At 44.2% G+C, this 17188-nt stretch overlaps 1 protein-coding gene across 4 annotated transcripts in view; it reads left to right on the top strand.

The window, feature by feature from the left end:
* cdk14 (cyclin dependent kinase 14) overlaps window positions 1–17188 on the top strand; it is a 177239-nt gene that overhangs the window by 119669 nt on the left and 40382 nt on the right. For all 4 annotated transcript variants that reach the window (XM_068569451.1, XM_068569452.1, XM_068569453.1 and 1 more), the window contains 3 exons: window positions 5141–5189; window positions 8674–8813; window positions 14419–14569. In XM_068569451.1, coding sequence (XP_068425552.1) covers window positions 5141–5189; window positions 8674–8813; window positions 14419–14534 — 305 coding nt within the window. In that variant the 3' untranslated portion in view covers window positions 14535–14569. The remainder of the gene's footprint in view (window positions 1–5140; window positions 5190–8673; window positions 8814–14418; window positions 14570–17188) is intronic.

Here is a 17188-nt window from a genome sequence, read left to right as displayed (position 1 = left end):
AGATGGACTTTCATTTTTGTAGTGACCAACTTTAAAGTAAAGTAAATGCTCCTCTGGAGTTCTTATTTGTATGCATGTTGAAATCATATAGTACACAGCATATGAATAAAATAAAAAATTGTAATAAAAAACCGGAGGCGAGAAAAAAAAAGGGAGCAATTGAATGAAACAACTGATCTAATAACTCTTTGTTTATTAATGAGTGGATACATATTGTGCAAAACTGGTTTCTTTTTTTATTTCAAACCAAAGCAATATATATAGTTTTATTATTTAAATTGAAAAAGCATTATTCTTTTTTTTTGTTTTGATAAAAAGTGCAGAATATCTCTTTTAGCAATAGTGTGTATTACATCTCATTAAATTAAAGGTGCTTGGAGGGAGCACACGCTAAAGATAACATGCCAGATAAATAGTTCCGCTTCCTGTTTGGCCTCACACGTGTGTCACGTGACGTGTGCAAAGATGTTGTTTTCTTTCCTCTTCATTGACCTCGAACATTGAGTTGTTCCAGTGTCACAGCTCCAATAGATTGATGCTTCTGTCTCAACGGAATATTCAAAGAAACTTTTGGGCTACTATAAAAGTATGATAATAACCTGGCAACGTGATGAATCCAATTCCTTCACTAGTCCTTTGCAATGTTGCATATCCTGACAAATGCATGTGTGTGACGAGAGCAGCGCGGTTACGTCCCCTCCCCTGCAGAGGCAGCAGAGGGCAGTGTTGCGTCAGCGTGGAAAAGCTTTCACTGAGCTCCTCTGAGCTGACTGACTCTTATCTGCACACTTTTTCCAAAACACAGTGCCTGCACCACTCCGCTGGTTATGATTCATCACATTCCCTCTTGTGTGTTTCATCCCAACGCGTTGCTCTTGAGGTTGGCTCTCAGACAGGAGCGCGTGGTTTGACCTCAGAGTGGAGGCGCCGCTTATCGGTCACATGTTCTGCGGTTGTGGAAAAGGTTCCACGGATACGTGGCTGTTTTTTAGCCATAATGTAGCTTTAGCTCGCCACCTATTAGGTCGAACTTTTACACTGCATTCTGATCTGGACCGATAGCATCTGAGAAGCGAGGCTTTCCCACGCCAATTAGATGTTGCAGGGAGTAGAGTTTCCTCTCGATGTCCATCAAAGTATCACCGTGTTGTACTAAAGACGGAGTAGCATCCAGCTAGCTGAACTTCAAGTTGAATGTAATATAGAGGAGGGGATAAGACCGTCATTCTACTGTCTTATCTAACCAGGAAGTAATGCCAGAACACAGTTCTAAGTAAATCTTGAGTGTAATGATTTAAAGGGCCGGTATGTAGCATTAAGGGGATATGACAGTAATAATGATTTCTTCAGTGTATGATCATCTCAAAATAAGAACTACATGAGGATCTCATCCTCTTCAAGGGGTCCCGCCATGTTGCTCTGCCATGTTTCTACAGCAGCCCACAACGGACTAATGCCTGGTTCACACGACACGAAACCACGCCCTGATTCTGCCGCAACCGGGACAAAATCCCCAGATCAAAAGGCCGATCCACGTCGCCGTTGGAGCGCCATGTGTGACCTATCCAAAGACGAGAGCCGAGAGTCTCGCTGCTGCCCACGGACTCATTCCAGATTTCTAGCATGGCAAACATCTGGCAGCTTGTCAAGGAGCTACAGCCAATGGGAGCAGCAGACTCGGGGGTTGAGGGGTCTCCTCATCAGTTGCCGACCCGTGTGAGCTCTGTGATGTCATTGCACCGAGGGCGTCGGCTGTTTGCGTGAATACACATAACATTTGTTAACACGGCAACTGATTTTTATCGGGTAAAATAGTAATGAGGTGTTGCAGTAGGCTATTATGTGAGCACGGGTGATGACATCAGCGAGCAAGACCACACCCGTGTCACTTCCTGTGTGTGTTTTCAAGATAAAACGTATTTCGGAGACCTCATCGTGGTCAAAGTCAAGTCAGTCATGGAGTGTGAAAACCAACGACTTCCACATTCCAGATTACTAGACAGTAAGTCGTGTCGTGTGAACAGCAGAAGGATCGGACTGCTGTGGAAGTTATGAATACATAGTTCTGAAAATCAGGATGTCTCAGACAGATGGATACATATTGACCAATACAACTAAGTTGATCATCTATCCGTCCATCAATCCATCAATCTGTCTGTTCATCTATTCTTCCGTACATTTTTCCTCCATCCATCCATCAATCCATCAATCAGCATCCATCCATTAATCCATTAATTCATCATCCAGCCATCACCCATCTCCCCATCAATCCATTTATCCGTCCATCAATCAGTCCATCTATTCTTTCGTCTGTCCTTCTGTCAGTCCATCTCGCCATCCTCTGTCCATCACCCATCATCCATCATCACACCATCCTAACTTGCATGTCATAGGCCCGTGTGGGAGAAGAGAACCCATCAAACAACCCAGAACCCTTTGCTGTGAGGAACAGGGCTGACCTCTAACCACCGTGCTTCTCCTATTAGTCCAAATGTTTCAGTGACATTGAAAATAGAAAGTTTTCTTTTTCCAGCACTCAAAATAAGTTGATACTGTATAACTGATGATATATAATAGTATACATGTATCTATAGACCCACCACGTTACATGATAGAGCCATGCTCTTCAACCTTGTATGGATATGCAAATGTAGTCATTCATATACAATAAAACATACATTGCACATGTAATCGTAATGATGGTTTCCAAACGGCAGAAGCTCATATGGATTGCAATGAAGTTGAGTTCCCTTATAATGATACAAGAAACCACATGCTCCTGGTAAAGCCTTCTAGAAGTTAACAGTGTTTAATCAGTTGAAAACTGTAGAACCAGTTTTGTCTCCAGACCTCCGTTTCCCTGTTTGAGTCGTCGTAGGAACCCCAAATTAATTCCAGTACTTGTGTTTATTGTATGTATTTGTTCAGCAAAGTTGGAAAAAAATGTATATCTGCAAAAATATCACTTTTGAAAGATATTTTCATCGTAACGATGAACATCCAGCATGATATGAGCCAGATTCCCCAAAAAAGCCTCCTGGAGCGTCAATAAGACACCTTTTAGGAAAGATTAGGACCTAAAGAATCAGAATCTGCAACAAAAATCACAATCAAACAATGCCTTGTCCTGTTACGAAGGAGTTGGAAGAAGTATGTATTTTATGCCAAAAGATTCTCTGAACGGGGCATGCTGGGACTTAAAATGGGCGCAGTAGGATTTTCGCGCCCGGTTTCCAAAAGGTCAACGAGTGTCCAAACAGACGAACATTATCTGTCACCATTACAAACACAAGGCACCACCTGCAGTTCCTACACACCCATGCCACCGTCTGCTCTCTGTTTACTTCACCTCTGGCTCCCAGGACGCTGAGGCCCTCCACACCGGTCCTGGTTTACTGGACCCACTGTTGTCTCTCTGACAGCCGGGTGGCTGGCTGCTGGGATTAGGCTGGCAGTGTCAGGAGGTGGTGGACTACCTCACTGGGTGGCTGGCTAGCTTGAGTGCTGGCCGGTCGGGTTGGCAGCTCAGCCCGCCTCTGTGTCCACATGGCAGCTTTGGCTGAGGCCGAGAGACGAGGGGAGAGCCTCACACACTCGCCGCATAATAAACTCAGTGTGCTGTCTCACCTTACTCCTATTAAAAAGTGGGACATTGTATTGTGCTCTGGCTTTGGAGCACAAGCACATAGTTCGTGCAGTATTACTCACTGAGAAGAGCCACTCCTTAATCTGGCAATCTGATATACAAAGCAACCCTCAATGCAATAAAATGTCAACTATTTGAAGTGGTTTGTGTTGTTCAAGAGTCATATTTAAAGATACGAGTGGTGGACAAGGCCAGAAGTTTGTATCCCTGCAGATGTTTTCGGAGAAGCACAGGTCTAATGGATCCCTCCGACGGCTCGTCCCTTCAGTGTGATGCAGCGGACTTGAACAGCACAGTGTGTTTGTTGTTAGTTACATTTGTGCTTTTTCCTGCTAAACCACTGTTTAGTATGATGCTTCATCCTTTATAATGACACCACATCCTCCTGGTAAATCCTTCCAGAAGTTAACAGTAATTAAATCGTGTCCAAACAGACAAACATGAACTGTCACTGTTACAAAAAGAAGAGACGAGCTGCAGTATCTACAATGTCGTTTATTTTGCCGCATGCATATAGATGCACTTTACAGGTGTGCAGTTGAGTTAAAAAATGGTCCCAGAAAGAGGAGAGAATGAGCCGTCGACACAATGTGGCATCACGGCTGATGTGATCCCGTCTCAAGATGCTCTCGAGTTTTTACTTTTTTTGTTGAAAAAAACTGAACTCAAAAGCAACGCGTCATATCTGTTCAGTCGCCTCATCCATTTTCTGCCACTAGCGTGGATTATACTATTGTTTTTATTTACTTATTTTATTGTATAAACAAACTCAGTGGGTGAGTCAATACCATGAGTTTCATATAGTGATGAGTACAAATGTCTTGTGACACAAATAAAGACATTCACTGCGTTCCATAAACTCTAGTTGTTCTTTTCCATCTCGGTACGTAACGGCGCTGCCTTTACAAAGTCAGAGTTACATGCAGTGTGCATTCAGTTGGGACACTACTTTGACCTTTGACCTTTGAACTTTGACCCTCTTGCTCATACATCTGCTGTGAAAAGGATTGTGGGTCAGAGAAGCCTGAAAAGCTTGCAGAGATGCAAACTGCACAAAGTGACCAAATGTTACAGAACATCCTGGTATTTTTGACATTCATGTATATTTGGACATATTTCACTTTTTCTTCAAAAATTATATTTCCAGTCATTAATGAACTCCCATTAATTCCATGCTGCCGTTTCCCAAGTGCTTCAAAGTTGCTATCTCTTCCTGCAGATACGTTTTGCATATGTTTTATATTCAAACCCTCGGAGGAGTGGAGGGCTGTGCCCTTTAAGCCGCTGTCAGGCTTTCTATATGAAAACTGTGATTAGAAACACGGGCTAATTGCAAAGAACGTAAGAAACTCAGAGAACGATAAGGGCTTCTGAGACTTATGCTCTGTGATAAGGGTTGAACCAATGCAACAGCTTTTAAGTATTGATGCTACATTGATGTGATCAGCTTGTGTGTGACTTCATTGTTGGTTTGTTGTCCTCTTGTCATTACAGACCGCTTTACAGTGTACAGCGCCAAGAAGCTCAGACAAGCGTGGAACAAGTAGGTGAACCGCTCAGACACGGGTTTAGTGTGTGTGTAGGTGTGTGTGTAGGTGTGTGTGTGTGTGTGTGTGTATGGGGTGCTGTTGCTGACACACTATTACCCTCGTTCCTGTCTTTAGAGACAAACTCCCATGGGTTGTGAACACACTCCTTGCAGCTCACGTGCTCTCCCTCCAGCGTGTGTGTGTGTGTGTGTGTGTGTGTCTGTGTGTGTGTGTGTGTTTCTTCTCCGGAACAACAGATGCGTAGACAGGAAGGACTCGTGGTGGCCCGGTCGGGGCTGGTCCCAGATGTGTGCCACTGTGTGCCTCAGGCTTACATCTGGAGGGGAGGCCGCAGAGGGCAAAGGGGAGTTTGTCTCTTTTCCCTTAAGGTTTTTTTTTTCATTTTATTTTTTTAAAGCAGCACCAGGCGAGTGAACGATGTCAGACTCCAGCTCTCTAATCAGCGAGAATCACCAAGCTGTGATCCACCCCCGCTGACGAGAGAATTGTGTGCCTTGTATGTTTTATGAATATGAAATCAGGTATCAACAGATCAGTTGTAACATAAAAGTCTCTGCTGTACAAACTTTGCAGCTCCAATAGAAAAGATTGGTGACGGTTGCTTCTTGTGTTTCCGGCATTTAAAGACGTCTATTGAGCATGTGATGACGCATAAAAAGCAGAGTACAGCGAGGTGGACGATTCCCCTCCCGGTCTCCTGGCCCTTTCTCCCGTCCTGGAGGAAATAGAAAAGTGAAGCGAGAAAGTGAGGTGGAATGTTAATGACCATCACTTCCTCTCTGCTGCCTTTCATCACAGGCCAGGCAGCGATGGATTTGATATGAACCCAGACACTCCCTGTGTGTCTGCCCTGAGAGGGCTCACCCTCTCCCGCTCCCTGCTCCCTGTCAGCCATCTTTTATCTCTGTGCTGTTTTTCCTCATCCGGCTGAAACAATGTGAGTGATTGACGAGTGACTATGACCATAGTGACCATGCGACGCAGGCCTCAAACCCTGATCTTTTCCTGAACATGACCGAGTTGGGCTCACCACATCTTAAAACACATGGATCTTTTAAAAGAAGTCCGTACCAGCTTTTTTTTCCTCTCTCTGAGACACAATCGCAGCAATACGGTAAGCATCAAAACTTTGACTGCAGCTATGATCCAACGTGTTGACATCAACTTTCAATAACCCAAATCGTTGGACCACCGCCGGATCCAGAATGTGACCACTGTGGAGTTGCATGCTTCGACTTGCTGCCTTCACAACATCCTCATCGCTAAATGAGTCAGACGCGATGAGAGCGCTCCATCGGACGTCTTCAGATAAAAGACATGGCGGCTCCTGCTGTCCAACAAAGACACTGGTCTGCCATGCTTTGCTATGCTGGTGGTTGTGGTTTCAGGGTGACACGATACAAGCTTGTGGTTTCCGGTTTCTCGCCCTACCTGGGTCCTCCGTGCAGTTTTCTGATAGAATACCATAAAAAGCACTCCCCATGCACCGCTGAAGAAGGAATGCTTCTCTCCGCTGTGCATGTGCCATCACCTGGAGCTGTTTGATCGTTTTGAAGGAGATACGATCGACCTAGCAGCAGATGTGCACTTAGTCTCTCGGCCGAGCTGACAGCAATAGCACGAAGGAATGTGCACCCATTGTATACGTCGACACTCCTCACAGGCCAGCAGCGTGCTCACATCCAGGGGATTTCACACCTACATGTCGACCTGTTTGTCCTGATGCCTGCAGAGGAGCTACAGAGCAAAGCCTGCCTGCAGTTAAATTCACTGTGACAGACCAAATATGGATTCTGGGGGGCTCATTGGATTTAAATGAGGTTATTTTTTACCCCAATATTGGTAAAAGTTCTTCAGCCCCACCTACCTTCACTATGTGTTGGCTTCAACCAACAGACACTGGATGGTCTCCGTATCGATGGTCCCAGAAGATGAAGATGTTGATTCAGCTGACCTTTACTTTCGTGCTTTCATTACCACTTGTTACACACGGACGCTGAGTCAGGACCTCTTGCCGTCTCTACACCTCAAACTGTGACGCTCTGAAGGTCAGCTTAACTTTGTGAGTTAAAACAGAACTTCTCGGTCATGTTTGGGCAAAAAATCACTTTAGAAAAACATTGTTGTTTGGGTTGATTTGACTTCAGTTGATTTGTACGTAAGTTAGGAAGCCAACATGAATAAGTCATCGTTCGCTTTTGGTTCTACAAGATGAACACTGTTTGATACCATGAATATGTCCTTTAAACTCATTCTGCTTCTCTCTACAATCAATGTGTTTGTTTTTCCAAAATGTACAGACTATTTCTTCAGGGAGTGCAGTTAGCGACAGCGTGGTAGCTCTGACCGCTCCACAGAGGAGCCGCGGTGGGCGGGGCTTAGCAAAGGGTCAATTCAAACAAGACCCTCTCACTGCCAACCTGTGAGAGGATCACCACGGCACTGCTTCAAACTATAACGCCAGATCCAGCACCAGCAGTGGCCTTAAAAGCCCATATCATTTAAACAGTGATGTGGGAGGAGGCCTTTTTTTCTCCATCAGTATAGTTTCACACAAAGACTAGTCTTTAAACTTTGCAGTGGAATTACACAGGATGATCCATCTGTATGAGACAGAGGCAAGAAGAGGCCCTGATGGACTTCATTAACTTTATCTCTGCCTCTTGCTGAGTGGCGTTGACGAGTCGAACAGAGATTTATCCTCCCTCTGTCTCTCCGCTGATAAGTCGAGCTGAGATCCCCATTGAGAGCCATGGGAGTGGCTGTCAGAGTGCTTGACTAGGGAGCCGACCATGAGAAGCTTGCAGAACATGAGAGGCACTCTGAGCAGTGCGAGCGGCGGGGCCGGCGAGCTGCGCTGAATAACATCATGTTTATTTAATGCAGTGGATGCCTAATTACTGACTGGAGTTGTTGCTCTTCGTTTATTTTCAATCTTTGCTCCCCGTCGGCGCTGCGATGCAGGGCTGGTTCAGGAGTTCAGTGACTCCCAGTATGAACGTACACAGACACGCACGCACACACACACACACACACACACACACACACACACACACACACACGGTTCACTAAGCTTTTAATGAACAATTTGTGTTTTTCACGGTGACCCAGTCGCCATGTTTGAGGCGAGCTCAAAGGAGCAAGGTGTAAGTGTGTGTGTGTGTGTGTGTGTGTGTGTGTGTGTGTGTGTGTGTGTGTGTGTGAGTGTGTATGGGGGGGTTGTTCTCTTGCGTACGTGCGTGTCTCAGAAGTGTTTTTCCTCTTGAGTCAGCAAACCTTCAGCATAATTAAGAGCGGTGTTTTTTGTTGTCAGCAGCTCTGTGACTTGGAGGAAAAGTGAGTTTCTTTCTCAGAGGAGTGAATGATGGGTAACTCGAGGTTTGATCCGGATGAAGTAGAAGCCTGTACAGGTTGCCTGTATCTCTGTATATACTGTGTGTGTACGTTCCTGATTGTGTCTGTGTTTGTGCGCGTCAGGTTGGGCTATGTGGACCATGCCGAGGAGTTGGCTTCCAGGTTCCTCCAGTGCTTCCCAAAGAACCGCCTGTCGGCCCAGGCGGCGCTGAACCACGAGTACTTCAGCAACCTTCCTCCACGGCTCTGGGAGCTGCAAGACAGTACGTAACACAACATGTACACCACCCGAGTCCTTTACTTTAGAGTAGGGCATCAGGAGCACTCCCCAGGGGGGCAGCAGAGACAGGAATGATGGTTAGGAGGGAGAGAGGTGATGATACTACATGAGGTCAAAGGGACAGGTGTGTGATGGTGTGATTAAAACATATCCTTAGACAACACTTTGTATGATATTTATGAAAAAGTCATGCATTTGAAAGTCCAGCCACAATTTCCAATTTGTACATGCATACAATTTTTTCAAATGAAACTTCTGACTTAACATACACAACTTGGTTAGGTTGAGACAACACAACTACTTAGTTAGGTTGAGATAACACAACTTCTTTGTTAGGTTGAAACAACACAACTTCTTAGTTAGGTTGAAACAACACAACTTCTTAGTTAGGTTGAAACAACACAACTTCTTAGTTAGGTGGAGACAACACAACTTCTTAGTTAGGTGGAGACAACACAACTTCTTAGTTAGGTTGAAACAACACAACTTCTTAGTTAGGTTGAAACAACACAACTTCTTAGTTAGGTGGAGACAACACAACTTCTTAGTTAGGTTGAAACAACACAACTTCTTAGTTCGGTGGAGACAACACAACTTCTTGGTTAGCTTGAGACAACACAACTTCTTGGTTAGCTTGAGACAACACAACTTCTTGGTTAGGTTTAGGAAGAGGTGGTGGTTTAGATTAAAATAACTGCAGGAGTGGCATTACTTAAGTACTGAAGTTGTTTGACAAATGAATCAACGCTGACGACTCCATTCACACGGGACATGAACAACAGTCCGCTGGCTTTGCTTCACCCGCCCAATGGAGGTTTTTGTGGTCTTTATAAAAAGTGGTTTATGATTATTTGCAGTACTTACAAATTGATTTCATGCGACATCTGCAAATTACAGTGTGAGAACAACAAGAAGTTGATAATTGTCGTCTGGCGTGTGTCAGCAGCAGCAGCTGTGACACACTGCTCATGGAGGGCAGAAGAACGGTCCTTCATAGACCTCAGCGCCCGATTGCCTCAATTTGCGTCAAAACACTGACTCTGTCGTTAGAACGCAAATCAAATCCAAACACGCAGATATGATGAACTTATTTCGATTCAGTGTGACTTCCATTCACTGAGTCATTGTTTCTGATGAATAAACGACCATAAATCTGCTCCTCGTCATGCCCGAGCTTGTATGAACATTTCCTGCAGTGTCAGAAGGATCCAGTGATAGTGTCTGTGCATCCATGACGCTGCAGACAGGAGCCCATAACATTCAGCATACTTTCAGCAATGCAACTTCGCCAAATGGTGAGCAGATTTAGGGTAAAAAACTACTTCCAGCTCACACAAGTCACTCGATAGACTTGTGTATACTGTTACAGAATATGACAGTGTGGTGTATACAAGCTCATAGTAGAACAGTAGTTTGTATATTGAGAAACAATTGAATTGTTTAGTATGTATTAAAGTATAGTATAGTGCTATAACATTGACATGTCCAAGTGTCCTTGAGCAAGACACTGAACCCTAAGTATCTCCTCGGTGCTTCACAGTGAATGCTGAGGATGGGTTCCCTGCAGAGGTCAAAGTTCATGAAATAACGTTTAGGTTTAATATAATAATAATAACAATAATATTTGGAACTGTTAAATACTGAGGTCAGATTTCACTACGTTGTGCTGTGTATGGTTTTATTAACACACAACAAAGACAAAGGGTTACACATAGTAGTGCTGCAGCATAGTGTCGTGTTGTTGACGTGATATTTAATCCGATTATGTTACTATGTGCCTCAAAATTAGAAAACTTGCTGTACATTTATAAATGTAGGTGATTCATAAGTTTGAGTGCTGAAAAATTAGCAACTACTCACTCGAAGTAATGAAATGTAACGGCATCGAGTCAAACAATATCTATAAATGTGCAAAAGCTGTGGTTTGCTTTCTTAAAATAACACAGGTTTGTCTCTCTCAGGCTTTGACTCCTCTCTGTTTAGTTTCTCCCTCTGGATCGTACACTATCCTCCTGCTCCGCTCTCTCTCTCTGCCTCTGTAAAGAAGGCGGCGAGCAGCGTCCTCGGGTTGTTTTGTTCGCTCAGAGAAAGCCTCTGTTATGTTGCTGATGCCGTGGGGACGGTCGGCCCGGCCGGACCTCTGCCGGCCGCACAAACACACTCAGTGTGATTTTTTTGAGCTCACGAGGCGCTCGGTGAACCTCAGAAACGCGTCTTTGCTTTCACTACATCTTCCCTTCAGAAGCGGATCGTAAGGGAGCGTGTTTGTTCTCAAAGTGGTCGCACAGCCAGCTTCCTGAAATCAGCTGAATTTCTTCATGCATGATTTACTATTTTTGGGCTTCTCATCACTTACCATCAGCATCTATAAAAGAAGTTATATTTAACTTGTATCTTGATCTACAGACGTCTATTTAGAAAAACACGCTGTCCCACTTTGAAATTACGCACCGTGTATAAAGTCCAGATGTCCCAGTTTTCCACCAGCACTTAAACGCAGCTTGCATTTGTGGCATCTGTATGAAACTGTACGTGATGATGTTTTTTTAGATTGGAACATGTGTTTGCACGTTACCCACAAATCTGACACATTTGTACACATTTCTGGATCATGTAAAACACATTTGCGACCATTTTGAGATCCGTCTCATGCCAGAGATGTTCATTAATACAGTTGTGTTTTATGCTCCAGCCAAAGCTTCACAGTGAGGCTGTATTTCAATTAATCCCACAGAATTGGGTTATTGAATGAAGGTATGTCAGAGATGACATGTGCATATTATTTGACACGCTACATACATCACCAATCCCTTAAGCTGCTATCCTGACATGGTGGCAATTTTAATGGAGAATTGCTTTCTCTTTTTTTTTATTCCCGCCGATTAGGATTTTTCAGCATTATTAATCCTGTTATCAGCACCCAGCAGGTTGTCATGTCTGAAAAGAATCAGAGAGCGGCGGTCACTAAGAGAGGGAGAGAAGAGAGATGGCTCATTTAGATTCCTGTCATGCTAGCTCTCTCTCTCTCTCTCTCTCTCTCTCTCTCTCTCTCTCTCTCTCTCTCTCTCTCTCTCTCTCCCTATCTCTCTCTCTCTCAGATTCTTTCTCCTCTGCACACGCATGTGACACAGGCAAGGCAGCAGAGCCACTGAGGGAAGAATGGGAGTGAATTAAAACAGTTTCCTAAAATGAGGACAAAAGTGGATAAACACAAAGTGTGTGTGTGTGTGTGTGTGTGTGTGTGTGTGTGTGTGTGTGTGTGTGTGTGTGTGTGTGTGTGTGTGTGTGTGTGTGAGAGAGAGTTTTGTGGGGGAAGGACGTGTCAAAATTATGCAAATGAGAACTGAATGTAGATAAAGAACTGGCTAATTACTCCAGCTGTGAGTGTTTGACTACAACCGCAGCATGGCAATCATGTTCCTCCGCCACGAGAGAGACGGGAGCCACAGGGAGCCGCCCAGTGGAAGCATGCCGCACCGCTCGCAACACCCAGTACGGCCAGTAACCACGGAGGATGTACTGGCCAAGAAAAAACATGGCAGCAATGGTGGAGAAATTGATGAACCTTTCAAATGAACGTCCCATGTTATCCCAGCAGGGATGAAGCGTATGTTCTCTACGGCCAACTGTGCACTCTATTGTCCTGTGTATTATGGGTTTATCCAGACAATACCCAGACAGATTACCATGGACAATGGCAGAATTATTGAGACAATAAGAGCTCCTGAGGTTGCTGTTACTGTGTGGATTGGATTGTGACATTTTTAATTTGATTTCAGTGAGTGCGTGGGTGTCTGGCAGTACAAGAAGTGAGTAAAGGACTTGAGGGAGGAAAGAAAAAGCTCCCGTCTCTCTGGACTTATATAGATCTGGAAGTGAAAGGAAAGAAAGTGCTCAGATGGAGCAGCTGTCCGTCCGTTTCCCCTGCTGCCTTTATTTCCTACTTATAGAGAAGGATGTGCTCTTCCCATATGGAGCCAGTATTTCAATCCATTTGCCCCCAATAGGAATTAGTGCTGAATAAACAACTTTGTATCTCTATTGTGTCCCAGATTATAAGCAGAACTATGATGATCCAATGGGGTAGAGCAGTGGGTATTTTCCTCACACTTGAATTACTATTTTGTATGTTTCTTTAATGGTATTGTGAACATGACAACTCAGGATAATGTCGCAATATTGTGGCCAACACTTTTAATGATTCAAACTTTGAGACACGGTCAGCTCGGCTGGCTGGATAGATACTACGATACCGATGAGTCTCTGTCTCATGGGTTTTCAATCTGTGAGGGACGCCTCCCCAAGGCCGAAGCGTCCCGCTGCAGAGCTCCAGCCCCTCCATTGCTAGAACCGTGACAGTGCCGTCACTAATTGTGAAATGTACGTGACCAAAAACCTCAACTTTTTGTTTTTGCAACGAATAGCTGTCCCCTGACTGAAAGATCGGAGTTTCTTGGTCTCATCCACCTCCTGTGTGATTTAGCGGTCTTCACACTTCCTCGTTCACTGTTACATTTCGTGGGATATCTGCGCCTCATTTTTCGTAGCTTTTGCTCCGAATGTCTGAAGACAATAACTTGTTCTAAACTCGTGAGTTTTCTGACATCAGCCAGCTATGCTAATGTCATTAGCAAACTACTGCTAGTTTTATGGAGAGAGGAAGCAATTCAAGTGAATATAGAAATGGTGGAGCAGCAAGGAAGAGCCTGGTCCCAAAGCCACAAATGATTATGGGTTAGTTCCGGTCACAGGAATCCCCATGTGTTAGCTTAAGTTCCTGCATTGAAAAGGGGCTAATGACTATAACTTGTTCTAAACTCCTGAGTTTTCTGACATCAGCCAGCTATGCTAATGTCATTAGAAACTACTGCTAACGTCAATCTATCAACTCCAAGGGAAGAATTAATATAATAGTGTATACCAATGCTAATGCTAGTTTTCCAACAGCATTAGCATAGCGAGCTCAAACTCATAAGATTAGTAGCAGTTATTTGCTGCTCATTGTTACGTTAGCTCAATGTCTAGGCATCTGTTAGTATTCGGGGAGAGGAGGCAATTCAAGTGCAAAGACATGACAGAACGGCAAGGAAGAGCCTGGTCCCAAAGCCACAACGGATAATGGGTTAGTTCAGGTCACAGGAAGCCCCAGGTGTTAGCTTAAGTTCCTGCAGTGAAAAGGGGCGTAATATGACGTAACAGGAACTGATGAGACAAATGACCTTCTTTAAAACATTTAACCCACAAGGGTCACAGAGTAGCCTATATAGTATATAGTAATACTATCATAAAGTATTTTCCATGCAACTTTCTGTGTAACATGTTTAGCGGCCATGTTGCCAGTGAGAGCCTATGTTGAAATCTCACGTTCGAGATACACAAGTTTTAAAATGTTACATGACGCAACTTAAAACTCCATTAAAGACACTTCTACCTATGACAACAACATTTAAAAAAGACTTGCTGCAAACTAAATATTCATGTATTCCTCTTCTTAATAACCATTTCTGTTTTTAACAACACATTCTGAGACGTTCGTCTTCCTGTCAGCCCGCCTGCTTCTAATCTGCTTGCGTCTTCTCCCCCCGCAGTGTCTTCTATCTTCACCGTACCAAATGTCAAGCTGCAGACAGAGAGCGGGGACAGCATACAGGTGTCTGCACGAAGGAACAGCCATGGCAAGGCATCCTCTGGCAGCAAGCACTGACCTGAGGCAGCATCCTGCACACGATTGCCTGACAGGTACGTACTCATTACCATGCAAGAAGAAGAGACAAACAGTACGCTGCAGCAGGCAGTCTCTCACACTCACAGGGAATGAAGCATGAGGTGAAACTCTAATGTTCTTCATGGGAAGACTACAAGGGACGATGGCGACTGCTTTTTCTTGGGTCCTATGTCTTTAAATGTCTTTGAATTCTAGCAAGAGTGGTGTTATATCTACATTTTAGTTGTGTTTTATATTCATGCTCACATTAAATAGCTTTATATTTGCAGAGTAAAGTGTAGTCCGACCTTTTGACCTTTAAAAAGAAGAAGGATGTGTCTTTGTTTCTGCAACCCGGGGCATCTCGCAGATGCCGGGGCATGTCGTAGAGATGAGGTGGGAACCGGAAGGGCCGCCACGTGCAACCGGATATGCCTCTATGAGTTGCCGGTGCCACGATTTGAGCTTGTTCCTACTGATCCCTCTATGTGGTTGCTGGTTGCCACACTGTGCTTGTCTGGCATTGGCAGATGGCGTCATGGCAGTTTAATTTGGCGCCGTTTCGACGATCAGAGAAGAAATCCCGCCAACATTGAGGGCCTCAACCTGCCAAAAGCCAGTTGAACCGTTCCGCTAGGTGTACATGTGGGCATTACAGTGAATTTGTGGTTGGTATGTACTTATTATGTTGCTATTGGGGACCAGTCCTCTCCAAGCACAGAACCACAGTACCTCTTAACACATGTGATGGACTCTCCAATGGCAAAATGCACTTTTCATGCATTCATGTCTCATGCCATGCTAAATTATCAAAGGTTTAACCGTTCTTGTAATATTGTGAAGTGGGCAGCAAACAAAGCCGGTCTAAGAATGCCCCCGCGTCCATAACTGGAGTCTGATCCCAGTACAGGCGGTTCAGAGGTGTCTCCTGAATACTTTGAATCTCATTTTAGATCCACAGCTGATGTTGGAGACATGACGGAGAGCACAGCTGGCGTTACATTTCAGCATTGAAAGATCTTGTATTAGGTTTCATAGGATTTGTTAGTTAATTGTCTTTTTACTCAATAAAATGTTTTGCCACGTCATCATTTAGATGGACGCTTCCATCCAAGACTTTTTTGGGACGTTAACAAACATTTTTTCATGGCTATAACTTCAATCTCTCTTCCGTAAAGCTTTCAATAGTATCTTTCCAAGTGAGTCATATAAACTTCTTGTATATATTGGCGAGGACTGAATGTAACTGTAAAAGAAATAGTGCCTGAGGAAGGTCGAGTTCTTCTGGTCAACACTGTAAAGAAAAGAGCAGAAGACAAGTTGATTCCCTGGAGTTCACCATTTAAGTTCATTTTCCTCATGTTCTACACAGCAACACCATCTGAAAGCACATCTGTTGCGAAACATTTGGGTTGAGACAATGGACCGTGAAATATGGGAGCCCGTTTGTCAGGAAAAGAAAAAAAATGGAGACTTTTATACATTTGTATTTATTGAAAAGATTTAATCTCTTAAACATCCAAAAAGTCAAATTTGTTTTAAAAAGTTGAAATATAGAAATGGACCATTCAGTGTTTGAAAACACTATTGTCATGCACATTGGGCTTCGGTTTGATCATTAGCAGTTCAGTTCATCAAGTAGTCTCATTGACAGCTCTCTCAACCTTTCTAACACCGAGGCTGCCATGAGATCGCCGCCGTGTGCGCTGAAGCGCAGAATGCAGTAATAGATGGAGGAATGGCTTTGAGTGGGCGAGGAGGGTGTCCCATTCTTCAGAGGCCGGCTCTCATTCACCACTCGGATAAAGCTGCACTATTTGCATGTAATAAGAGGTGCAGAGGCCAGCCACGGGGATAATGGCTGTCCTAATGATGGACTCTGGATTGTGAGGACCAGCACAGAGCCGCAGCGCAGCGCTGGGGAGCTGCAATTACTGACAGGTGCAAAATCAACTCGGCTACCAGGCAATCTCCAACTTTGTGTGACACTCTTCAGGATTTTATCTCTTGATATCCTCCTCTACCAAATCTACATGCTGAGTGTGAGTGTGTGTGTTTGTGTGTGTGTGTGTGGTTGTGTGTGTGGAGTGTGGAAGTCACCCCACTGAGAGAGCTGTGTCCTCTCAGCTGCTGCATTTACATTGAAATCAGCCTCTTTGTCCGGGCCGTTCTAAAGCCTGACAGGCTGGGAGAGCTTCACTGATAGCGGCCTAATCCCTGTGCACACATTCACATTAATACACTGACACACGCACACACACACACACACATACACACATTCATGCGTTCCCACAAGCATCCCTCGTGCACATGTTTGAACTGGATTTCCTCCCAAGTGTTTATAGTTGCAATGAGTGAGAGGCAGTGGAGAACATGCACGATGTCACTGTTTGACATTCGCTGAGTTGCGCTGGCTAACATGAAGAGCTAACATATTACTAGCTTGGTAATATTATAATTATTATTAGTCATATTTCAATTTGAAGTACTGCTTTTATTACCTATTTTATGATCTATTTCTGCTGCTACCACCATCACTGCTCTCATATGTGTCAAGTCTGTCATGTGGATTGACCGTTGTGATTTTGATAAAACGGTAATATCGAGCTAAATTCGGCTAACGAGTATCACCTGGCAAGACAACACATAGTTTA

Source organism: Clinocottus analis, unplaced genomic scaffold (assembly GCF_023055335.1).
Source record: "Clinocottus analis isolate CAN_PGR_092001 unplaced genomic scaffold, fCliAna1.0.p SCAF_9, whole genome shotgun sequence".
In the NCBI taxonomy this organism is placed as follows: Eukaryota; Metazoa; Chordata; class Actinopteri; order Perciformes; family Cottidae; genus Clinocottus; species Clinocottus analis.
Note: the sequence above shows the minus strand (reverse complement) of the source record. Positions and strands in the feature narration are given on the sequence as shown.